Source organism: Lagenorhynchus albirostris, chromosome 20 (assembly GCF_949774975.1).
Source record: "Lagenorhynchus albirostris chromosome 20, mLagAlb1.1, whole genome shotgun sequence".
Lineage (NCBI taxonomy): Eukaryota > Metazoa > Chordata > Mammalia > Artiodactyla > Delphinidae > Lagenorhynchus > Lagenorhynchus albirostris.
This window is the reverse complement of record NC_083114.1, coordinates 351,247-373,124: the sequence shown is the minus strand read 5'-3', so window position 1 is coordinate 373,124 and position 21,878 is coordinate 351,247. Positions and strand designations below refer to the sequence as shown.

At 57.3% G+C, this 21,878-nt stretch overlaps 1 protein-coding gene across 3 annotated transcripts in view; it reads left to right on the top strand.

Annotated features, from left to right (window-relative positions):
- KCNJ12 (potassium inwardly rectifying channel subfamily J member 12) overlaps positions 1-6,803 on the top strand; it is a 36,863-nt gene extending 30,060 nt beyond the window's left edge. For all 3 annotated transcript variants that reach the window (XM_060132858.1, XM_060132861.1, XM_060132859.1), the window contains one exon: positions 2,332-6,803. In XM_060132858.1, coding sequence (XP_059988841.1) covers positions 2,394-3,677 — 1,284 coding nt within the window. In that variant the 5' untranslated portion in view covers positions 2,332-2,393 and the 3' untranslated portion in view covers positions 3,678-6,803. The remainder of the gene's footprint in view (positions 1-2,331) is intronic.
- The last annotated feature ends 15,075 nt before the right edge of the window (positions 6,804-21,878 follow it).

The following is a 21,878-nucleotide window of genomic DNA, read 5'->3' as shown; positions in this document are numbered from 1 at the left end:
TTGGCTTCGGGGGACTTTGCACAGGTGACTTTGCTCCGAGTACCAGTTTCCAGCTCTGAGAAGCAGGGGAGTGGCTGCGAATGTGACCTGTTGATTTTCGCTGTGGCTTTAGGAGGAAGACCAGTAGAAGAGGGGTTCCCAGGACTGTGCAGCACAGTCTGGGTGCGGCCCAGGCGCCCAGCCCAGGCAGAGATGCCAGTGGTCACTGCGAGCTGGCCAGGTGGGAGGCTGCCCAGCTGCTGGGAGCAGTGTACCAGGCTGGGCTCCTCTGGCCTTCGAGTCTTGCGATTCTGTCCCTCCCAGGCCTCGAGCTGCTCAGAGCCCCACCCGGGGCAGCCATGACCTGCTGGACGTCCCTCAAGGCCTCCTGGCCACACAGACCTGCCCCTGGTGATCCAGTGGCCTGCTGCTGGCATCGGCGTGCCCCAGACCTGGCCACCTCCCCCTGGAAGGCCCAGGAGTCCAGGGCTGAGCTGTCTTCCTGGCACAGTCCACGGGGTTCCCACCACCACCGGCTCCTGGACCAGGCGGGAGCCGTGTCCACCACTATGGCCTGAGGCCTCAGCTCCTCAGACCCAGGGTGAGGCTGTCAGCTGCAGCAGCCGTGGGGGAAGGATGGCAGCCTGAGCAGAGGCCGCCGCAGAGCCTGGGGTCCCCACGGTGGGAGGCCTTGTGTTAGACAGAAGTGGTTCTGCGCCCAGCTCTCCTGCCTAGTGGTTGTGTGGCTTTGAGGAAGTCACTTGACCTCTCTGAGCCGCCATCCAGAGCGTAGAAGTAGCCACGGTAGCTACCTCCTCAGGCTTCCGAGCGGGTGACACACGAGCGTTTGCCGACAGGTCTGGCCTGCTGTCCCTGTGGATGGATGAGCTGGTCCGGGCAGCAGGGAGCGCCCTGCACCTGCCAGACCTGGGGATGCGGTGGCTGCAGCGACCGGGCAGGCCCTGGGCGGGGTCTGCAGCCTGGCTGGCCGTGTGGGTTTGGAACAGAGGTCAGAGGTCACCCCGTCCCACAGACCAGGGCTGGGTCGCAGTGCTGCCGCCTCCTCTCTCCTGGCCTGGCCGCCCTGGACCTTCTCTGGGGCCTCAGTGTCTCATCACACGTGAGCACCCCGAGGCTCAGCTAGCTCTGACCTCGTCGGACGACTGGTGGGGGTCGGGGGGCGTGGGGTCCATCCGTAAGGGGCGCAGGCCCACCTCTTCAGCGCCCTGCCACGCCATTCCCGCGGGGCACCCGACGCGGACGGCCAGACGGCCTCAGTGCCCGCGGGGCCAAGTGGTGTCGGGGTCTCCGGTCTGCGGATGCCTCAGCCTGGCACTGAAAGGCCAGCCCAGAGCCGGCGGGGCACCCGGGGAGGGGTGGCCACCGGCCTGCGCGTCTGGGGCTGGGGTGCCTGCCCCCAGCCGTGAGAACGGGGAGCGGCGCTGTGGAGTGTGCCCCGTGTGTGAGGACGTGTGCCGGCCCGGTGCTCCGCCGAGGGGGCCGAGGCTCCCCCCCCGCTCTTGTTCAGCGCTGAGGAAGGCGGGGTGGCAGAGGCCCCCGGGCTGAGGTCCGAGGTCAGCGAGCCCCCTGGTGATGGGGTGGCCACGAGCACAGCATGTGGGCAGTGAGAGTGGGCGCCTGCGGGGAGAGCGTAAGCCTCAGGAGGACGGGTGGGGCCCGGCTTGAGGCGTCTGTCATGCCCAGGTCTAGGCCCTGGGGGTGAGACAGCAGTGAGCAAACAGCAAACCCCCCGCGCTCAGGGACTCGCGGTCTCGTGGTGGGACGGTGGGTGCAGCCCCGGCGAGCCATTGCTGTCGTTATTACTACCGTTACGAGGTCAGAGGCCGGTGCAGCGGGATTACCGTGGGGTCCTGGGTGGGGTGCACAGTTTGCCCAGGTGCAGGGGGGCCCTGAGACACCCTTGTGGCCTAGAAGCCAGGGCCTGGGAGGACGGTGTCCGGGTGGGCCTGGGGGTGAGCAAGGGCGAGACTGGAGGTGAGGTCTGAGGAGTCCCAGCAGAGGGCGCACTGACTCCTGGCGGCTGCCGTGGGCACTGGCACCGGCGTGGGGGGGGGGGCTGGCGAGGTGGCCGTCATGCTGCTCTCGGCGGGTGATGCCAGGGACTCAGGCCGGGAGGTGGGAGGAGGGGCTGGACCCTGAATATCTTTGCAGGCAGAGCCCTTGGTGGGGGAAAGGGAAACTGAGGAAGAAGCCAGGCTTCCCGTCTGGAGCGGTCGGGAGAGGGGAGGTGGCCGAGGAGCTGGCTGGGGTGAGGCCGGGTCGGGGCGGAGGCGCAGGTCGGGTGGCTGCTCTGCCGGCCTCACTGCCAGCCTGCTGTCCCCTCTGTTGCAGGAGCTGCCCCGCCTGGAGCTGGCCCGGGGGCAAGCTGGGGTCCCACCGCCCCCGCCCCCGGGATGACCGCATCTGGCCGTGCCAACCCCTACAGCATCGTGTCGTCCGAGGAGGACGGGCTGCACCTGGTCACCATGTCGGGCGCCAATGGCTTCGGCAACGGCAAGGTGCACACTCGGCGCAGGTGCCGGAACCGCTTCGTCAAGAAGAACGGCCAGTGCAACATCGAGTTCGCCAACATGGACGAGAAGTCGCAGCGCTACCTGGCCGACATGTTCACCACTTGCGTGGACATCCGCTGGCGCTACATGCTGCTCATCTTCTCGCTGGCCTTCCTCGCCTCCTGGCTGCTGTTCGGTGTCATCTTCTGGGTCATCGCCATGGCCCACGGGGACCTGGAGCCGGCCGAGGGCCGCGGCCGCACGCCCTGCGTGCTGCAGGTGCACGGCTTCATGGCGGCCTTCCTCTTCTCCATTGAGACGCAGACCACCATTGGCTACGGGCTGCGCTGCGTGACCGAGGAGTGCCCGGTGGCCGTGTTCATGGTGGTGGCGCAGTCCATCGTGGGCTGCATCATCGACTCCTTCATGATCGGGGCCATCATGGCCAAGATGGCGCGGCCCAAGAAGCGCGCGCAGACGCTGCTGTTCAGCCACAACGCGGTGGTGGCGCTGCGCGACGGCAAGCTGTGCCTCATGTGGCGCGTGGGCAACCTGCGCAAGAGCCACATCGTGGAGGCCCACGTGCGGGCCCAGCTCATCAAGCCCCGGGTCACGGAGGAGGGCGAATACATCCCGCTGGACCAGATCGACATCGACGTTGGCTTCGACAAGGGCCTGGACCGCATCTTCCTGGTGTCGCCCATCACCATCCTGCACGAGATCGATGAGGCCAGCCCGCTGTTTGGCATCAGCCGGCAGGACCTGGAGACGGACGACTTTGAGATCGTGGTCATCCTGGAGGGCATGGTGGAGGCTACGGCCATGACCACACAGGCCCGCAGCTCCTACCTGGCCAACGAGATCCTGTGGGGCCACCGCTTCGAGCCGGTCCTCTTCGAGGAGAAGAACCAGTACAAGATCGACTACTCGCACTTCCACAAGACGTACGAGGTGCCGTCCACGCCCCGCTGCAGCGCCAAGGACCTGGTGGAGAACAAGTTCCTGCTGCCCAGCGCCAACTCCTTCTGCTACGAGAACGAGCTGGCCTTCCTGAGCCGCGACGACGAGGACGAGGCAGACAGAGAGCAGGACGGCCACGGCCCCCAGGCCAGGCGCGACTTTGACAGACCCCAGGCCGGCACCGCCCTCGATCAGCGGCCCTACAGACGGGAGTCCGAGATCTGAGCCGCCAGCGGCCAAGGTGCAGCATCCGCCCCGCCGGGGAAAGGCCCCGAGTCCCGCGAGGGCCCCGGGCCAGAGCGGAATGGGCTTGGGCCCTGGTTGCAGACTCAGTAGCGTTTTAGATGTTTTACGTTTCTTCACAGCGGCCTGGGAATGTTGGTGGAAGAGTGGGTGGCCTGAGTGGCCTCTGAGGCCAGAGCAGGCCTGGGGGCGGGGAGGTGGCCTCCCGGGGGGGCCGGGCCACAGGAGCTGGGGGCTTCTGCCTCAGGGGGGAGCCACAGCCTGTCCAGAAGCGGCTCACCAGCTGCCCGGCCTCTGTGGGCGAAGGCCGGCGGGCTGCAGTGCACCTCGCTGGTTTTTAACTTGGGGAGAAACACCGGGTTTGGGCTTTCTCGACCTTAGTTTAAGACTGTTTACAAAAAAAAAATTAACATGTGATTGAAAAAAAGTTTTATAATTTGAGGGGGGGTGGGAAAGGACAATTAGAATTCCATTAGTCTGCCAGGATGCAAGTAGCTGGGGGGGTTTCCAGAAGGTCCCCGAGGCTGGGCTGGCCTCTCTTCCATGAAGGCCGGGCACGTGCCCGACGCCGCGGCCTGAGGGCAGGCATGGAGGTCAACCCCGCCTCCCCACCCCTCTGTGCTTTACGCGCACGGGGTGAACTGGATTTCCTTTGGAATGGCAAAACCAAGACCTTGTTAATGATCATAACAAGAGCTTTTCGGTGTCACTGGGGTGGGAGTCAGGGCCGGGAAGAATCCAGTCTGAGCTTTTTAAGTTTGACTCTGTACCTCCTTTGAGGTGCATCTCAGGGCCGGGATGGGACCTGCCTGCGGCGGAAGGTCTGCTTCCCCCCTCCCCCCAGCCCCCACCCCCCCTCCACGACCCCAGCCCGCCGGATTTTCCCTCCTTTTCTGCCCTGTGGCCTCCATCCCCTTCCCCAGAGAGGGGCAGCTGGGGAACGTAGGGGTGGCTCCATGGGAAGGGGGGCCAGCTTCCCCGACTCCAAGGAAGTGTTTCAGCCCAGTCCCCACGGGGCCCAGCATGAGTCGTGCCTTAGAGACCCTGGGGGGGGGGTCTGGCTCCAGTTGTCACTGTTTTTATGGGACTCACCCGTCCTCCCTGCTGCCCCCGACTCCACCATGGCCCTCTGTCTGCGGAGGCCAGGCCGGGCCGGCACCCCATCCCCCCAAGGTGGGCAGCAGAGGTGAGCCTGGGTGGGGCTCAGCCAGGCTGTGCCCTGGTGCCGAACGCACAGGAACGTCCTAGGAGAGCCGTGGGCTGGTCAGCGCACACGTCTGGGCACCTCGGTCAGCTGGCGGCTCGGGCCCCCTGATTTGTCACTGGCTCTTGCCTCCGCCAGCCCAAGAGCTGCCCAACGCAGGCTCGTTCCTGGCGAAGGGAACAGCCGTCAGGGCGGCGCCTGGGCCCTTCCCAGGGCTGCTGAGAGTGTTTTCCTCACAAATGACCCAGCCGGTCAGTCATTAGAGAGCCCCAGCCTGCCTGTCCAGGCTGGCGCGGGACAGCTCACCACCAGGAGACGCCAGGGCTCCGGCCCAAGTTAGGAGACAGAGGCCGAGTGCAGATGGGCGAGGGGCAAGGAGAGGCCAGGGGCTGCAGTGGGGGCTTCTGCCTCTCCCCTCCTCCAACCCCTGCAACAGCGGGAGGCCTGGCCCTAAAGTCAGGGGCCGTGCAGGGTCCGGGCCCGGCTGTGTATTCCCACCCAGAAAGCCCTGCCCTGGCCTCAGACGCCACCCTAACTTCCGGTCAGGAGGAGTCAGAAGGGTCAGCCCGAGGCAGGTAGAGGCCTCGTTCCTCTCAGGATCCGCTGGACAGGCCTCTGCTCCTTCCTGGCCTGAGCCCCTGCTGCCTCAGCGTTAGTCCTGGGCGGTGATGCGGAGTCTCTGTGGTTGCCGGGGGGGGTGGCAGGTGGGCCTGGTCGCTCGGGGATGGCACGTGGTCCCGTTGGGCCAGCCCTCCACTCACCCCACCAGGGCAGAGCCCCGGGGCCCTGGGTCCCCCAAGGCCCGAGCTGTCTCGGGTGGCCGGGGGCGCTTCCTCTCAGGCCTGTCCCCCTCCCAGGCCCACGCCGGACGGCTCAGGCTGCAGACCCTGCAGGAGGGCCTTCCCGAGCTGCCTTTCATCTCTCACCAAAGGCAGATGCTGCGTTTTCAAACTCCGCTGCCCTCTTTTTGCCTCCTCTGTGTGTATTTATTTATTTATTTATTTATTTATTTATTGCTTGTGCTAAAGACCAAAATAGCCTCCCTCCTTAGTGCCCTTGAAGCGGGAGGGCGGATGGGAGGAGCTGTGTGTGCAGAGGCAGGATCACGTGGCCCCTGGGGCGCGTGTGCCTGTGTGTGGGGCGTGGAACATGTGAACCCAGCGAGTGTGCGGTGTGCCGTGTGTTGTGTGTGCGCTGAGCACGTGTGTATGTTACGTGTGGCCTGTGTGCTGAGCGGGTGGGTGTACAAACCTGCTTCTGACCCCGCCGGCGCCCCCTGCCCCCCCCCCACCCCGTACCTACTGGTGCTGTACCACCCAGTCCCGGCAGTGGTATTTGCAGGAAGTTTCTCGGCAGCCTGGACCCAGTGGTGCAGAGGCTGGAGCTGGCTGAGGCGCCCTTTGCCCTGAGACACTGAGCTGCTTACGTGGGGAGGGGGCTGGGGACAAGATACGTGTGTGAGCACCGAGGCGTGAATTCCTGTGTGGAATCATCTCATCCGTGTACCAGTGAAACGTGTCCAATTGTGGCTTTTCCTGTAAGTGCACGAGTGTACGTGGGAGTGCTGTGCAGACGTGTGCCCACGACGATCTCCGTGCATGTGTGAACCTGGGCTGATGGTGTCTATACACGATGTATACATGTGTGTAACTGCACACAGGCTCACACGGTTATGTGTATATCTACCCATAGGTCTGTTTGTGTGCTCGTTGTGTATGCAGGCGTTGGTTTAAATGTTTACCAGGCTGTGGGGCTGGGCACACAGTACTCAGGACGGACACCGGCCGTGGTCCCACCAGCCCTCTGCCCCGATTCTGTCCACGTGGGCAGGCGTGGAGCACGTGTGACAGGATGACGCTTCTGTGTACCTGGGCACAAGGTACACGTGTGTGTGAGGACTTGGCCACGAACGCACGTGCGTGTGTGTGCCGGGCTCCGTCAGCAGGGCTGCTGCCTGCCTGCTGGGGGTGGCGTGTGTGCGTTCGCGGACCCGCCCGGGTCCCGGAGGTTGTGCGTCCAGATGGGCGAGTGTCTCAGAGCACGGCGCCCCCTGCCCCCCACCCCACCCCCCCCGCCCCGTACCTGCGGGCGCTGTGCCACCCAGTCCCTGCCGCCCTAGGGTCCTGGTGGGGGCAGGGGGCCTGGTGGGAAGGAGGCCCCTGCACAGGTCAAATCGATGTCAAATCTATTTTAAATGGTGAAACTGGAGAATTTTCATGTTATTTTCAATACACAGCAGTATCTAAAGACGTAGGCCACAAGACTAGACCGCATTAAACCATTTTGATCTCTCGGAGTGCCACTGCGTGCAGACGTGTGTTTGAAAGGCCCCGCCTGGCCCGGCGGGGGAGGGGAGAGAGGACAGAACTGGCCTCCTCGCGGACCCCCGCGTGCTTTTCAGGCCGTCGCACACGCCCTCGCCCTCCCGCCCCCCGCCCCCACCGCCCTCTCCACACGGCCCGGTATGCCAGACTGCCCGCCTTGCCTGGACTTGCGCCCCTGCCTTGCCCTCCCCGGGCCCGGGCCTCCCCTTTCCTTTCTTCTGCAAGGGTTTGATGAGGGCAGGGCAGGCGCGGTCTGGGCCCCCAGCTCGAGGGCAGCCCTGCTTCTCACCGGCGGACAGGAAGCCGGGTGGCGTGCGGGCGCTGGGGCGATGGCGCCGGAGGGCAGGCAGGTGCCGCCGTCGGGGAGAGCAGCGTGCACGTGCACAGCCCGTTCCGGGCAAAGGAGAACGTCATCGCCCCGAGGGCTTCGGTGGCTTCTGGAAGTAGCCCCCAGGGAGAGAGTCCTTCCCTTTGTCCAAACGTTCCCTGAGTGGAGACCTCCTCTGTGTCAGTGAAGGACCGGGGCCCTCACGCCGTGGGGTCCAGGTGACATCCCAGACCACAGGATAAGAAGCCGGGTGACGGGAGGAGCTGGGGTGTTTGCGAAGACTTCTTGGCGGATGTCCCGTGAGTCAGACTTGGAGATGCTCGGCCTTATGTGGGCGGGGCTTTCCCTGCCTGGCCCTGAAGCTTCCCCCGCGACCCCAATACCGGAGTCTAAGCCAGTTGTGGCCTCGCCCGCTCCCCGGAGAGCTATTTCCACAGCACTGACAGGTCCGGCCTCTGGGCAGGAAGACCTGGCCCCGGCGGGAGCTCAGGAGTCCCTTGGGGCCGTCCTGGCTGGGACTCCGGGTCAGACGCCAGGCCGCGCACTTGCTCAGTGATCTTGAGAAGTGGCGCCCCGCCCCGCCCCGGCCCCAGTCTCTCCGTCGGTGGAAAAGGGTGTTCCCAGCAACGGCCAGCCTGCAGACTTGTTGAAAAGAATGGAGAGAAGCCCTTTGTGCAGCGAGTGTTTTGGACCCCTGCCCTCCTGTGTGGACACAGGTCTTCGGGTAGGGGCGACGCAGCCAGGTCCCCTCCGTGCGTGGCCGTCACCACTGGCTCCCTCTGCACTTTCCTGCCTCCCTGAGGATGAGAGAATCCGCATGAAAACCGGTACATGGGGTGGGCGGGGAATCAGGACCAGGGCCGGAGGAAGTCAGTTCAGGGTCAGCGAGGGACTTGCCCAAGGGCAATGGGAGGGTAGTTATCTGAGCTGGGGTCGGAGCTAGGCCTCAAGCCCCCAGCACCCCCTGCGGACTTCACGTCCGCTCCTTTGACCCAGATGCCTCAGGGATAGCCCGGCCAGAGGGTCTGCCCCGGTTTATCCTCCCCGGGTCCACCTCCTGTGACTTGGGAGGAAGTCGGAAGTGGGCTTCTCTTCAGTGTCAAGGGGCCAAGGTCAGAGCGGTGGGGCCTCAAAGGGCACCCCCATCCCCCCACGGCCCACCCTCCACCCAGGACCAGAGGGGTCTCAAAACCAGAATCAGGCCTCTTGACCCCGCTGCCTGAAACACCCCTGTCTTCCTTGAACACTGGAACTAAAGTCCCCACTGTTTCTTCAGCCCTGGAATCCTGCCCATCCTGCCCCCTCCTCTGCTCCAGACACCCTGCCTCGCTCTAGCTCCTTGAGAGCACGTTTTTGCCCCTACCCCAGGACCTATGCAAGGGCTGGTCCCTCTGCCTGGATCCCTCTTCCCCCAGACCTGCCTCCCACCCTTCCGGCCCCCGTGCAGAGACTCCCCAAGGGCAGGGATGGCCGTGTCTCTCGTCCACTCCTGGGTGCCCAGTGCCAAGAGCAGGGCTAGGCCCTGTGTATTCGTCTGACGGATGGTGGGTGGATGGAGGGCAGGCCCCGTGGGCTTCACCACCCAGAGAAGTGTCTTCAGGCCTCACCAACCTGCAGCCCCCCCTTCACCTTCCCACTGACCCAGCTGGGCATAGCCCGGCCACCAGCCACGCTGAGGAGAGAGCAGCTCGGCCTGGGGCAGGAAGGGTGGAGAGCTTGGTGCTACGGGGGATTTGAGCCCACCGAGGGCTCCGGGCCCTACTTTCTTCCCTCTCAGTGCTGCCGAGAAAGCACAGAAGCCTGGACTGGGGTCTCGAAGGCCTTCTGCCTCCTAAGTGCTTATGACCGGCCAGCTCTGGGCCTCAGTTTCCCTACGTGAGAAATGGGAGCTCCACCCATGCCTTCAACAAGTGTTTACGAATTGCCACTGTGTGCCGGGCAGGCATTGGCCCTCTGGGAGGAGGCAGGACAGGCCCAGCCCCTGACGTCCGTCTAGGGGCTCAGGGGACAGGCGTTCAACAGTGTGAGTCCCCAGAAGTAGAGCCTGCAACAGGGATTCGTGTGCGCGTGATTCACTGGGGGGTTGGGGGCAGGGAAGCAGCAGAAGCAGGGGAGGAGCTGAAGGGCCGAGGTGGGTCCAGCCGACGGCCAGCTGGCCAGACCCTGGGCTCGGGAATGTGAGCTGCCCCACCTGCCGGCGGGGGCTGGGCTTTTGTGCCCTCAGCAGCCAGCCTGTGGCTACTGCCACCCTGCCGAGCGGGGAGGTGCAGCCTCTCAGCCGTTTCGGGCCCGGGTGGTTCCTGTTGGCCCAGAGTGGTTCTCCAGGGAGGGGGCAGCTGAGCGCCATTAGCAAATGACACAGCACCCGGGCGCCGGGCTCATCGCAGTAAAGGGGTCCAGGTGGCGCACAAGCCACGCCTGCTGCAGCGGTAGCGATGCAGCGCGGTCCCCGAGTGAGGGACACGAGAGGGTGCCGTGGGTAAGGCAAGGGGAGGCCTTGTGGCAGGGACCGAGGCGGGGGGTCCTCCAAGGAAGTGACGTTTCCTCTGAGATCTGAAGGGTGGGTAGAGGTTTGCCAGGTATGTGGGGAGGAGCTTCCCAGAGAGAGAGAGAGAGAGAGAGAGAGACCGGCACCAGCAAAGGCCCTGGGGTAGGAGAGCACAGGGAGAAGCAAAAGGAGCAGCTTGGCTGGGGCAGGGAAGACCACCCAGGGCCCGTGGGCCCCACGCAGGGCTCGGCCTCCTTCCCCAGCACTCAGCTTCCCTCAGGCCTCCCTGGCAGCCTTGCTGCATGGCCCTCCTCCTGCAAAGTCAGCCTCTCCGGAGCGGGAACTTCGGTTCCATCTTGTTCGCGACGGAGACCCAGCACCCAGAACACCGGTGCCCAGCACCCTGTAGGGGCTCAGCTTTGGCTACTCCCGCGAGATGTGAAAGAAGTGCGGGAGGTAAGATGTCAGTAGCTGTTCTTGGCCTGTCCTGCAAGGGGCCTGGGGCCTTGCCGCAGGGCTGGCCGGGGTGGGAGGGTCCAGGAGGCCTCGTCCGTGTCAGCCCAGGCTGTGGGGTGCCGGGGAGCCACTGCCTGCAGACTTTTAAATTTTCCTATGCCGTGGTCTTCTTCTCAGAATAACATTTTGAAATGCACAAAATGAAATACCTATGGTTGCAGAGGAAACCCATCCTCGTGCAAAGCAGTTACCAAAAGACAAACGAAAAAATTTGTGGGATATTAATAACCACATTTCCTCACTAACCGCTGATGCCAGCTTCCTGGTGGTGAGCACAGCCTCACTGTCGGGGGTCCCGGAAAGTCACTAACGAAGAACGCCCCCCCCCCCCCCGCCTCCTTCTGCAGGCAGCAGAATCGCCTCCATCCATAGACGAAGAGGATGGCTAATTTCCATCTGAGGTGAGCAGCACGGAGACGGGCATGTTTCTCGTCCCGGTACACATGCCCCCGGGTTTTCCCCTGAGCCCCGGTGGGCGTGTGGGCCCGGGTTCAGGCCCTGCAGGCCCAGTGGTTTGGAGACAGGCTTACTGCTGTCAGGCAGGACAGGGGAACTTTGCCGGCAGAGGCCCGAGAATAAATACCGTAGGCTTTGTGGCCGTGAGGTCTCTGGAAGCAGCGTGGCTCTGTGGTGGCATGAAAGCAAACCCGTTAGTTATTAGTTACTGTGTTCAAATAAAACCTCATTTATGGACGCTGACATCCGAATTTCATATATTTTTCACATGGCGCAAACTATGACTCTTCCTTTGATTCTGCCCCCACCCCACAATCATTAAAAAAATGCAAAAACCATTCTTAGCTAAAGGGCCATACAGAAACAGGCTGTGGGCTACACCAGAACCTCCCCGAGGGCTTCTTTAAACGCACAGCGCTGTGAGTTCTGATTCATCTGGCCGGTGGCAGTCCCCAGATGTGCATTTCTAACAAGTTCCCTCACCTTGAGAACTGCTGTTAATTCTGCCTGGGGGATGGAGCCCCGGAGCTTTGCGTGTTGACCCCCTGCCCTGGCTCCCTCACACGGTTATAACCCATTCCGGGTAGGTGGCCGGTGTTCCCTACAGAGGTGTCGAGCTGAGGTAGCCCCTCTCTGATGGAGGAGAGGAAAAAGATTGTTTTCCCGTCTATCCTCCTGGGTCCTTCAGCTGGTACCCTGCAAAGTGGACTGACAAAAGACAGATGAACAAGGGAAGAACAAGCAGGAGTTTATCAACATATCCATAGCACATACACATGGGAGAACTCAGGGATGAGTGGCGGACAAGGATGGTTAGAACTTAGAATCTCAACAGTGCTTTGCAGATGAGGAAACTGAGATTCAAGGAAAAGAAGGAGTGGTCCGGCCTCTCAGTGCTCAAGCCAGATCTCTGCACCTCGTTTTTGATGCACCCTTTGTCTCCCTCACCTCCCTCTCTAGTGCAATACCCTGACCTTTTACATTTTTAAAATTTGTTTTCAGCCCCAATACGTTTCTCCATCCCACTGCCACCACCCGGTCCAGGCCACTGTCATCACTGACTTGGATGACTTCAGTTATCTCCTCTCTGGTACCCTGGGCCCCCTCGCCCTTCTCTACCTGCACAAAACTATTAGAGTCCCCTGGGTTTTGGTTCTGGGTGACCGGGGCTCCCTGACCCTGATGGGTCCACTGGGGTACTGCACGAAGGCTCTTCCAGCAGGCAGAGAGCTTGGCTGGGCCCAAAGGAGCACACGAGTTGCCTGGATCCTGGCACCATCCTCTCTGAGTGACCTGCCAGCCCCAGACCCTCCTGGAAACCTCAGTTTCTGACACATGAGGAATGATGCTCTCTGAGGCCCTGAGTCAGGCTCGCATGCTGAAGGGCTCTTCCTTCCCCTTCCTGGATCAATGCTCCTTCAGTGCTGAGGCCTGGGACTGTCCTTATTCCCTAGTGAGGCCCAGTGCAGAAAGTGAGCTGGAGCTTGGAGACCGCAGCCCTGGGCCAGGGCAGGGCCCGAGGTTATGTACTGTACAACCCCAGGGTGCCACTCACAACCTACTCAACCGTGCACAGCAATGGCAACCGCTGAGGCCTCTTGCCTCTCCTTGCTGCCCGCGGGCTCCATGGGGAGGGAGCCACAGCATGTGTGGGATGCCCAGGGCCCAGATGGGAGCTGCTACTGCAGACACCGACAATGTTTCTTTGTGAACCTACTGGCTAGCTGGAAAGTGAAAGGGTGGTGCGGCCTCATTCCAACACACACACATAACCACATACAGACCCACACATACACATGCACACACACCTAAAATGTACACAAACACATACACGCACTAAACACACACAACAGTGTACGTCGTATTACACAGTAGTGCAAAGGAGCAGCCCCTGATGCGTGCACCAGCGTGAAGGGGCCTCACGGTCACAGATGGAGACTTGCTCGAGTTCTAGGATAGACATGAGTCTGTGGGAGGTTGCCTGTGGGAGCAGGTGGGCCAGTAACTGAGTGCTGGGGGTAGAACTTGGCGGATTTGGGCTCAGAGAACAGGCAGCACCTGGATCTGGAGGGACGGCCCGACAAGGAGAGGTTTTGGGTCCATGTGTCCTGCCCAGCAAAGAGCAGGTTTTTATCAATATGTGCATCGCACACACACACGGGACAACTCGGTGAGGAGAAAAGATAGATATATATGTATATAGATAGACAGACAGAAAAAGCAGACACAGAGACAGATAAAGTGACAGAACAAAAAACATACAGCCTGATAGATGGACAAAGAGAGAGAATCAGGAGGACGGACAATAAACAGATATATTAACAAAAAGACAGACAGAAAGACAGATGGACAACACAGAAAGACAGGCAGGACAGGTGGACATGTACACACACATCTGTACATAGAGTCATACACACACAGACGTAGATACAGAGAGAGATGCACAGCCAGGGGAACGGAGGGGCAGACGGCATTTTTTTCTCTCTTTTTTTGATTTTTTTCTGCCTTTGAACAGAGCTCCTCTACTGGGACCTCTGGGGACGAGGCGCTGTGTGGGGCACGGGGCCCGAGAAAGCCACGCCCACAAGAGGCGGCGTCATTATGAGCTCACTGTTGACTGGGAGCCTTGGATTCTGGGTGAAACGTTTTGATGACTTCGAATGATGTGAGGGGCAAAACGATGTAGCTCTGACATCTCGTGTGGCATCAGAGCGCTTTCTGCCCTTTGAATATTTGACTAAGGATATACATCAAGGACTGTCATATTTTTATTTGTGCTTGTTGTGTGTTTAAGAGGAAACATCCAGAAAAATTCTACCCTGCAGCCTTTTTCCTGATATATCTACTGGAACCAGCAGAGGGCAGGAAATCATTAGTCACTAGATGGTGTTGCTTGGCCTGTGGATAGTAAACTCAAGGTTTTCTTGTGTCTTTGCTTCTTGAGCATTTGGTTAATTAACTCCAGGACCTGCGCACACCCATCCACCCTTAATGAACGTGCCGAGTCGTCAGTATTTATAGCACTCAGAGTCTGTGCTCCTTCTTAGCAATGAGATATCAGAGGACACAGCTGTTCTTCAAAGCAGGGTGGAAAATCAACCAATATCCACTCAGTATTAACTTTATGGATGGTCCAATGGGGTTATATTGGATAGAATAAATAACAACCCAGAATGAATATCCTACTGAGATTACCAACTTTAAGCTTATTCTTTTTCCTTTATATTGCATCATTTACTAAATTCTGCATTCACAGAGATAAGTTGGCTGTTCAGAAAGAACGACTTTTGGAAGATAAGGAATCAAAGTGTATCTGAGCTCGTTACAATCGACGACCCCCCAGCAATGTGGTCTCTTCATCCAATTGCTGGCAACAATTAGACATGTACTCATCAGTATTTACGGGTGACCCCTCACACCTCCACCCCCCCCACCCCCCGTCACCTCTAATGTAATTTGCAATTATAAGTGCATCCTTAAGTTTTTACGACTTTGGAATAAGTAGGGATAGGCTGATCTTATCATACGAATAAGATCAAGCATGTTTCTCTTTGAACACGGAAATTACGAAACAGAAGTATTCCCATTAAAATTAGCTTAGAGTCAATAAAGTCTGCTGGAATACTGATGAATGTGAAGAGTTAAGAAACAAACAGGAGGACTCAGGCTAGAACACCGAGCAGACCATACGGTGCTTCAGGTAAAGGAAGGCCCTCTGTGCCCTCTTAATGAACCTCACCCTGTCCCAAAGCTAGACACGCTTGTATTCTCTATTGGGCTTTGCCAGTTTCTGGACCTCCAAGCAATGCAAACACACATTATGTACCTGTTTTTTTTGTTTTTTTTTTTTTTTTGCGGTACGCGGGCCTCTCACTATTGTGGCCTCTCCCGTTACGGAGCACAGGCTCCAGACGCGCAGGCTCAGCGGCCATGGCTCACGGGCCCAGCTGCTCCGCGGCATGTGGGATCCTCCCGGACCGGGGCACGAACCCGTGTCCCCTGCATCGGCAGGCGGACTCTCAACCACTGCACCACCAGGGAAGCCCCAGGTACTTTTTTTTTTTTTTTTAAAGTATACATTTATTAGTGTGATCTTTTTTTTTCTTCTTCTTTTTTTGCGGTAGGCGGGCCTCTCACTGCTGCGGCCTATCCCGCTGCGGAGCACAGGCTCCGGACGCTCAGGCTCAGCGGCCATGGCTCACGGGCCCAGCCGCTCCGCGGCATGTGGGATCTTCCCGGACCGGGGCACGAACCCGTGTCCCCTGCATCGGCAGGCGGACTCTCAACCACTGCGCCACCAGGGAAGCCCCCCAGGTACTTTTTCATATCTAGCTTTTCCACTCAAGTTTACGTCTGTGAAACTCATCCGTATTATTTCATGCAGCAATCATTCATTTCATCATTGCTATGCACTATTGTTTGAATATATCAAAATATATGTATCTGTTCGATTACTGGCGTAAAATTTTTAATTGTCTAATTTTTCTAGCTTTTGCGTACTTGAACGTCTTTTTGTGGACATAAGCCATAATCTCTGTTAGGCTGTGTCAGAGCGGGTATGTATGTGTGCTCAGCTGTATAGATACTGCCAAGCAGTTTTCCAAAGTTGTTGTACTAATTTACACTCCCATCAGCAATGCTTATCTTGCCAGTTTTAAAATATTTTATTTAGTCTGTTTAATTTTAGTCATTCTGATGTGTGTGCTGTATATGACATATTCGTTTGAATTTCCTGAACAGCAATGCTGTAGAATTGGCTGTCCGAGGCTTCTTAGCCATTTGGATATCATCTTTTCTGAAGGGCTTGTTCAAACTTTTGATTATTTTTAATTAGGCTCTCTTTAAAAAGAAAATTGATTTGTAGCAGTTCTTTAGACGTTCTGGGTATGAATCCTCTATGGGATAAATGCATTGCAAATACATCGTTCCCGTTTGTGTCTATTGTTTTTACCTAAAGTTCTTAATCTTAACTAAGTCCAATTTAGCAATCTTTTACTTTATGGTTATTGCATGTTTTGGGTCCCATTTGAGAACGCTTTTCTGACACCAAATTCACAGATGCTGTAACAGAAAGAAAACACACTCCTGTGTTTTCTTCGAGAACCTCTGTAATCCCACCTTTCGCCTGGGCAGGACCTTCTCCAAGGTCTGTGTCCCGGCTCTGAGTAGCCCTCTGCCTGCCCAGCCACAGAGGTCTCAGCGCAGCCAGGTGACGGCCCTTCCCCAAGGGCGTGGGCTCTGGAGCCCGAGCCCTGTCCTTTGTTCCTGCGACCTCGCGGGCGGCGCCAGCTCCCCGAGTGGGGTGTTTCTTGTCTCTGGTCCCCCCTGCGAGCTTCTCCAGCTCCCTACGTGCACTGGACAATGAAGAAACCATTACTAACCTGGAAAATGTAAACTGAAGCTACTTGCAGTTCTTGTTACCTGTCTGGTGGGTAACAACTGAGAAGATCAGCAATATCTAGGGGTTGTCAAACCATGGGTAAATATATATACTTCTACACTATTTTGAGTACATACGAGTGCTAGTTTTTGAGGAGCCATTGGGCAGTACATGGGCATATTACAATGTGTATGGATTTGACCAGCAAATTTTCCTTTATGCCACCCCTGCCTCTAGAGAAAGACGCTCACCTGAGTAGGAAGACTCTTACTGGCATGATCCCCTACACGTGGTTTGGATGTAAATCGTCATAACAGGACAGATAGGGTATGAAAGTGTTGATCTGTACAGAGGAGCATCTGGTATAATTGTATAAAATGATGGCCCACACATTATCTTGTCCTGCTGAGTTCCAGGCACTAACCACTCAGTTCAGTAGATGAGTGGTGCCCTAGGTCATCTGATGTTTGTAGGGGACCGGGGCTCTCGTGGGGATGCTGCTGGACCAGGGGACCACCCAGCTGTGTAGCCCCTGCAGCACGGCTGCTGGCCAAGCCCATAAATTCAACACTGCTCAAAATCTTTACTTGGTTGTTCTGGTCACCCTGATCATGCCGTGAGCAAGTATGTCCCCGGGTAGTCTGAGGGCGGGGACACAGGATATAAGGAGCCTGCTGAAGGCCCAGCAGGCAACGCACAGCGGCGTCCGTGGACAGCTGGCGACACGGAGAAGTCTGCCTCCCAGGGTGGCTGCCCCTGCTGCTGCTCCTGTGATTATGTCATTTCACAGAGCCAAGGGATTTTGCGGATGTAACTAAAGTTCCTCATCAATGACCTTCGGAGGGATAAGACCCTGGTGGGCCTAATCTAATCTCACGAGCCCTTGCAAACTGACTGCTGTCTCTGGCTACAGACACAAGGGCAAGTCCGGAGCGCCAGGAGCTCAGCGGAGAGGGAGCTGAGCTGTTAGGTGTAAGCGATTAAAGCCACAAGCCGCAAACGGAAGCGCTAAAGCTTGAATCACTTACTGTGATGAACGACGCACGCATCTCCAGCTGTTCCGTTTCCCCCCAGGAAATGGTGCGCCTGTTGAGGGCTATGCAGAGCAGAGCCTCGCAGGGGCCGTCTTACTGCAGGGGGAGGCCCAGCAAAAGGCTCTGTCGGTTCTACGGACCCAAGGATGAGGGTGGGTGTGAGGGGGTGGGCTCGGAGTGGAAACGTTCTGGGTGCCAAGTCAGAGTGGGGAAAGCGCCTTCAAGGTTTCCCCTCCTCCCCGCAGAGGCCTCATAGAGGCACCTGGAGAAGACCCCTGTCCAAGGCTTCAGATAAAGGGACCTGGGAACAGAAGTGCTGGGGCTAGAAATGTACATCTGTGAAGAGCAGTGCCAGCCAGGGGGCCTGAGTCCTTGACTGTGTAGGGGAGCAAAGTCTGTCATCCCAAAATGTATCTCTCTGGCATGAGGATTCATTTAGGCTGATTATTTTAAGAAACAGAAGACTCAGGAAGTGTTTTTTTTTTTTTTTTTTTACCTCCCTCTTAGCTGCCTGTTGAATTTAGATAAAGGGTCTGTTCCTGGAACAGAGCTGTCACCAGCGAAATCTGCAAAGAACGTGGGTTATGTGTGGTGGGGAAACTCAGCAGAGCCTGGAGACCAGAGTCCAGTCTGCGTCCCACTGCCTCGGCAGGGCCCAGGAAACGGTGATTTACCAAACATCTGCTTTTCTGTCACCAGGTGAACTGTCTGCATTCCCTTTGAAGCCCCAAATCCCTACCCAACATCTTCTATGGTCTTTAGCTGAAGATGGTATTTAAGGTGAAGGTTTGGCTATTGGCGAGTTACTCAGTTTCCCTGGGTCTCTCCCATATATACATGTTATTAAACTTCGTTTGATTTTCTCTTGTTAATCTGCCTCATGTCAATTTAATTCTTATACCAACCAGAAGAATCGAGAAGCGTAAAGGAAAATCTTCCTCCCGGACAGCTATTTCATTATATTTATATATATATGTATGTATATATACATGTCTCACATTTTCTTTATCCACTCATCCATCGACGGACACGGGTTTTTTCCATATCTTGGCTTTTGTGAGTAACGTGGCCGTGAACATGGGGCACAGATATCTCTTTGAGATACTGATTTCATTTCCTTTGGATATATACCCGGAAGTGGGATTGCTGGGTCATATGGTAGGTCTTTTCTAATTTTTTAAGGTACCTTCCTACTGTTTTCCACAGTGGCTTCACCAATTTACACTTCCACCAGCAGGTGCACAGGTTTTTCTCCCAAGTGAGCGTTTTCAATCTGGGGAGATCGTCAGTGATGCCTCCACAGAACCTCCCTGCTGGTTCCTTCTGGGTCTGAGCACCAGACTTCCCAGCATCACTGCCTTGGAAGAGACCTGTGGGCCAGAGGGAGCTTGTTCTGCAGAGAGAAGCAAAGGCTGTGGGGATGAGATGCAGGACCCGTGTGGGGAGGGGCAGGGAGGCGTCACCACCGCCTTCAGCTGCAGCTCGTTGAAGGGCCCTGGAGGGTGCAGACACGGCCTGGTGCTGTCTTGAGGGCCACATCTGAAGAGTCTGCCTTGAGGGGTTTACTCCATGTGGGTGGCTGGGGTCTCAGTGAAGTCTTGGGGGCACTGGAGTCCATTGCAGGCCGCTGGGAGAGCAGCCCCATGTCCCCCCTGCCCTGGGCCTGTCTCCTCCATGCTGGTGGACACCCACCCTGGTCCCAGATGCACACCTACCCTGAAAACACCTGCTTCACATGCTTTCAGACTGGAAAACATCTGATTTGGACTTTCCTGGGTAAGTCAAAGTTCCTCTTTCATTTTTACCTACGTTAGCCATTATTTCAATGAAGCATGTCCCTTGTGGCTGGGGGACTGAGGTCTCTAAGAATAAAGGACCATAGCTGAAAGGTTTTTCCTCTTCTTCCCGTGCCCCTACCATGTGATCATGAACTTGTAGAAATAAGTTGGCAACTCATGTGTGTCTTTTGCTGCATCCAGAGAGATGGTTGTATCCATGCTCTAGCATGTGAGTAGATACGCACGCGTAGAACATTGCTTCCGGCTGTCACCTGCTAATAACAGACATCTAGTAAATGCTAGCTTTTTATTAAGTGGCTACAATGCACATAAGTCGATCTTTAGAATAATGAATGTGACAGGTGTTGTATGTTCTTTATCAAGACACTTTGCAATGCCTTTTAAAATAAATGTGTTAAATTCTATAATTAATTTACCTAGACCTCGTTAGCGGGCTGACATTTTCAGTCAATAAAGAGCAGTAAGGTCTTCCCTGGTGGCACAGTGGTTGAGAGTCCGCCTGCCGATGCAGGGGACACGGGTTCGTGCCCCGGTCCGGGAAGATCCCACATGCCGCGGAGCGGCTGGGCCCGTGAGCCATGGCCGCTGAGCCTGCGCGTCCGGAGCCTGTGCTCCGCAACGGGAGAGGCCGCAACAGTGAGAGGCCCGCGTACCGCAAAAAAAAAAAAAAAAAAAAAAAAGAGCGGTGAGATGTGTCAGATCCCTTACTCGGACCCCACTTAGGAGCAGCTCCATTAATTCAACGGTTCTTTATTGAGCACCTACTGTGTGGCAGCTTCTGTGTTTGTCTCTGGCCCTGGTTAGCTCCTGTTTAATAGATGCTTAGATCTGCGGCTGGAGGACAAAGGCCAAGTGGTCTTGGGGATGTTGAGCCCATGAATGAGTTCTTTTTTCTCCTACACTACCTTCCTGTGTTCACTGCTTTCAGGAAGCACATCTAGGTTTGGGGGGAGATGGGCGTTCCCCATGGAAACCTGGCCCCTGCTTGAGGTCACTGTTGCCTGACATCAGAACCCCTGGCCTGTCCTCAGGCTTGGTCCACAGTTGTCACGTAACTTGTCTTGCATGTGCAGAACCAGGCACCTGTTCACATCTATTCTACAGTCTTTGTGTTCTTCTCATCTCAGGAGCACCGTTACGTGAGCATCTTCTCTTGGTGTGCAAAGGTTCCAGAGTGTTCCTTTATTAGTGCCATGCTGCTGGATATTCCATTTTTTAAGCTATAATAAATAACATTAACCTTCTAAAAAATACATTCGGGTAGTATTCGGGATGAAGATATCATCTCAATAGGTATCCAATTGCTTCACCTGATTTTGCTTATCTTTTCCAAATAAAGGGTCCGTGGTGTGGGCTCCTCTCCTTGTGGAAGAGCACACGCCCAGTCCAGGCAGGGAGGTGGGATGCCCTGCCCTCCTCTCTTTTTTTATTTTTTTATTTGGCGGTACGCGGGCCTGTCACTGTTGTGGCCTCTCCCGTTGCGGAGCACAGGCTCCGAACGCGCAGGCTCAGTGGCCATGGCCCACGGGCCCAGCCGCTCTGTGGCATGTGGGATCCTCCCGGACCAGGGCACGAACCCGTGTCCCCTGCATCGGCAGGCGGATTCTCAACCACTGCACCACCAGGGAAGCCCTGGGCTCCCTCTCTGACTCAGACACAAGGCCCCAGTGGCATCTGTCCCTCACGGTTGTGGACCTCAGGAGATGGTCACCTGGCGTACAGGTGTGCAGCCTCCCTGAGATCAGACGTTTTGTCTAATGAGACAAACAAGGGCAAGGAACAGCAGGCACTCAGGTACGTGCACGTGACCAGGTGACACACGTGTGCAGCTGACCCAGACGTCCAGGAAGCCCTAAGGAGCCACACCACCTCTCGACGGTCACAGTAAGGCCACCGCTTCGCTCACGGTGTGCTCGCAAGGCACTTGTTCTCTGTGCTCTGTTATAAAACGTTCAGCTGCAGCACGGCTGGAGCACAGAGGACGGAAGGCAGGAGGCATCTGCTGCTGTAGGAGAGGCATGCTGGCAGCGGTGACCAGAGGAAGAGACCGGGAGACTGAGCAGGGGATCTGAGAAATCAAAAAGCCCAGCACACAGGGCAGGTGGTGTCAGGGCTGCTTCCTTGGGTCCAAGAGCCGTCCTTGCACTGTTGTTCAGTGAGCTGTGGCCTGATCTTGCAGACATGCGTGTCATGGCCCCCGGTGGGCAAGGGATTTCCCAGGCCCTGTGCCAGGTACCTGGCAGCCGTGACTCAGCTGGTGCCCTTGTCACTGTCCGAGGGACAAGTGCATGAGTGGTCTCTGCAAACTGCACCCCAGGCCTCCAGGCCTCCGGGGGCTGCAACAGAGACGCGGCCCCCAGTGCAGCGCTCTCACGGGGTCCCCTCCTCGGCAAGCTGTGTGCACTTTGGAAATGGGCCTGACGTTAGCTAATGCAACCTCATCAACGTTAATAAGATCAAATTGGGTTCTATCATATTACATTAGTTGGCAGCAAATCAAAGTAGATATTTTTGAAAATCTGAGTTGACAGAGAAGGCTGCCGCCACAAGTAAGTTTTCCAGAAAATAAAGCCACGACTTATGGAGCAGGAACTCACAGCCCAGTGACTTGGCTTGTAGCTGAGAACCTCCTATAAACTCCCCTCCATGGCTCG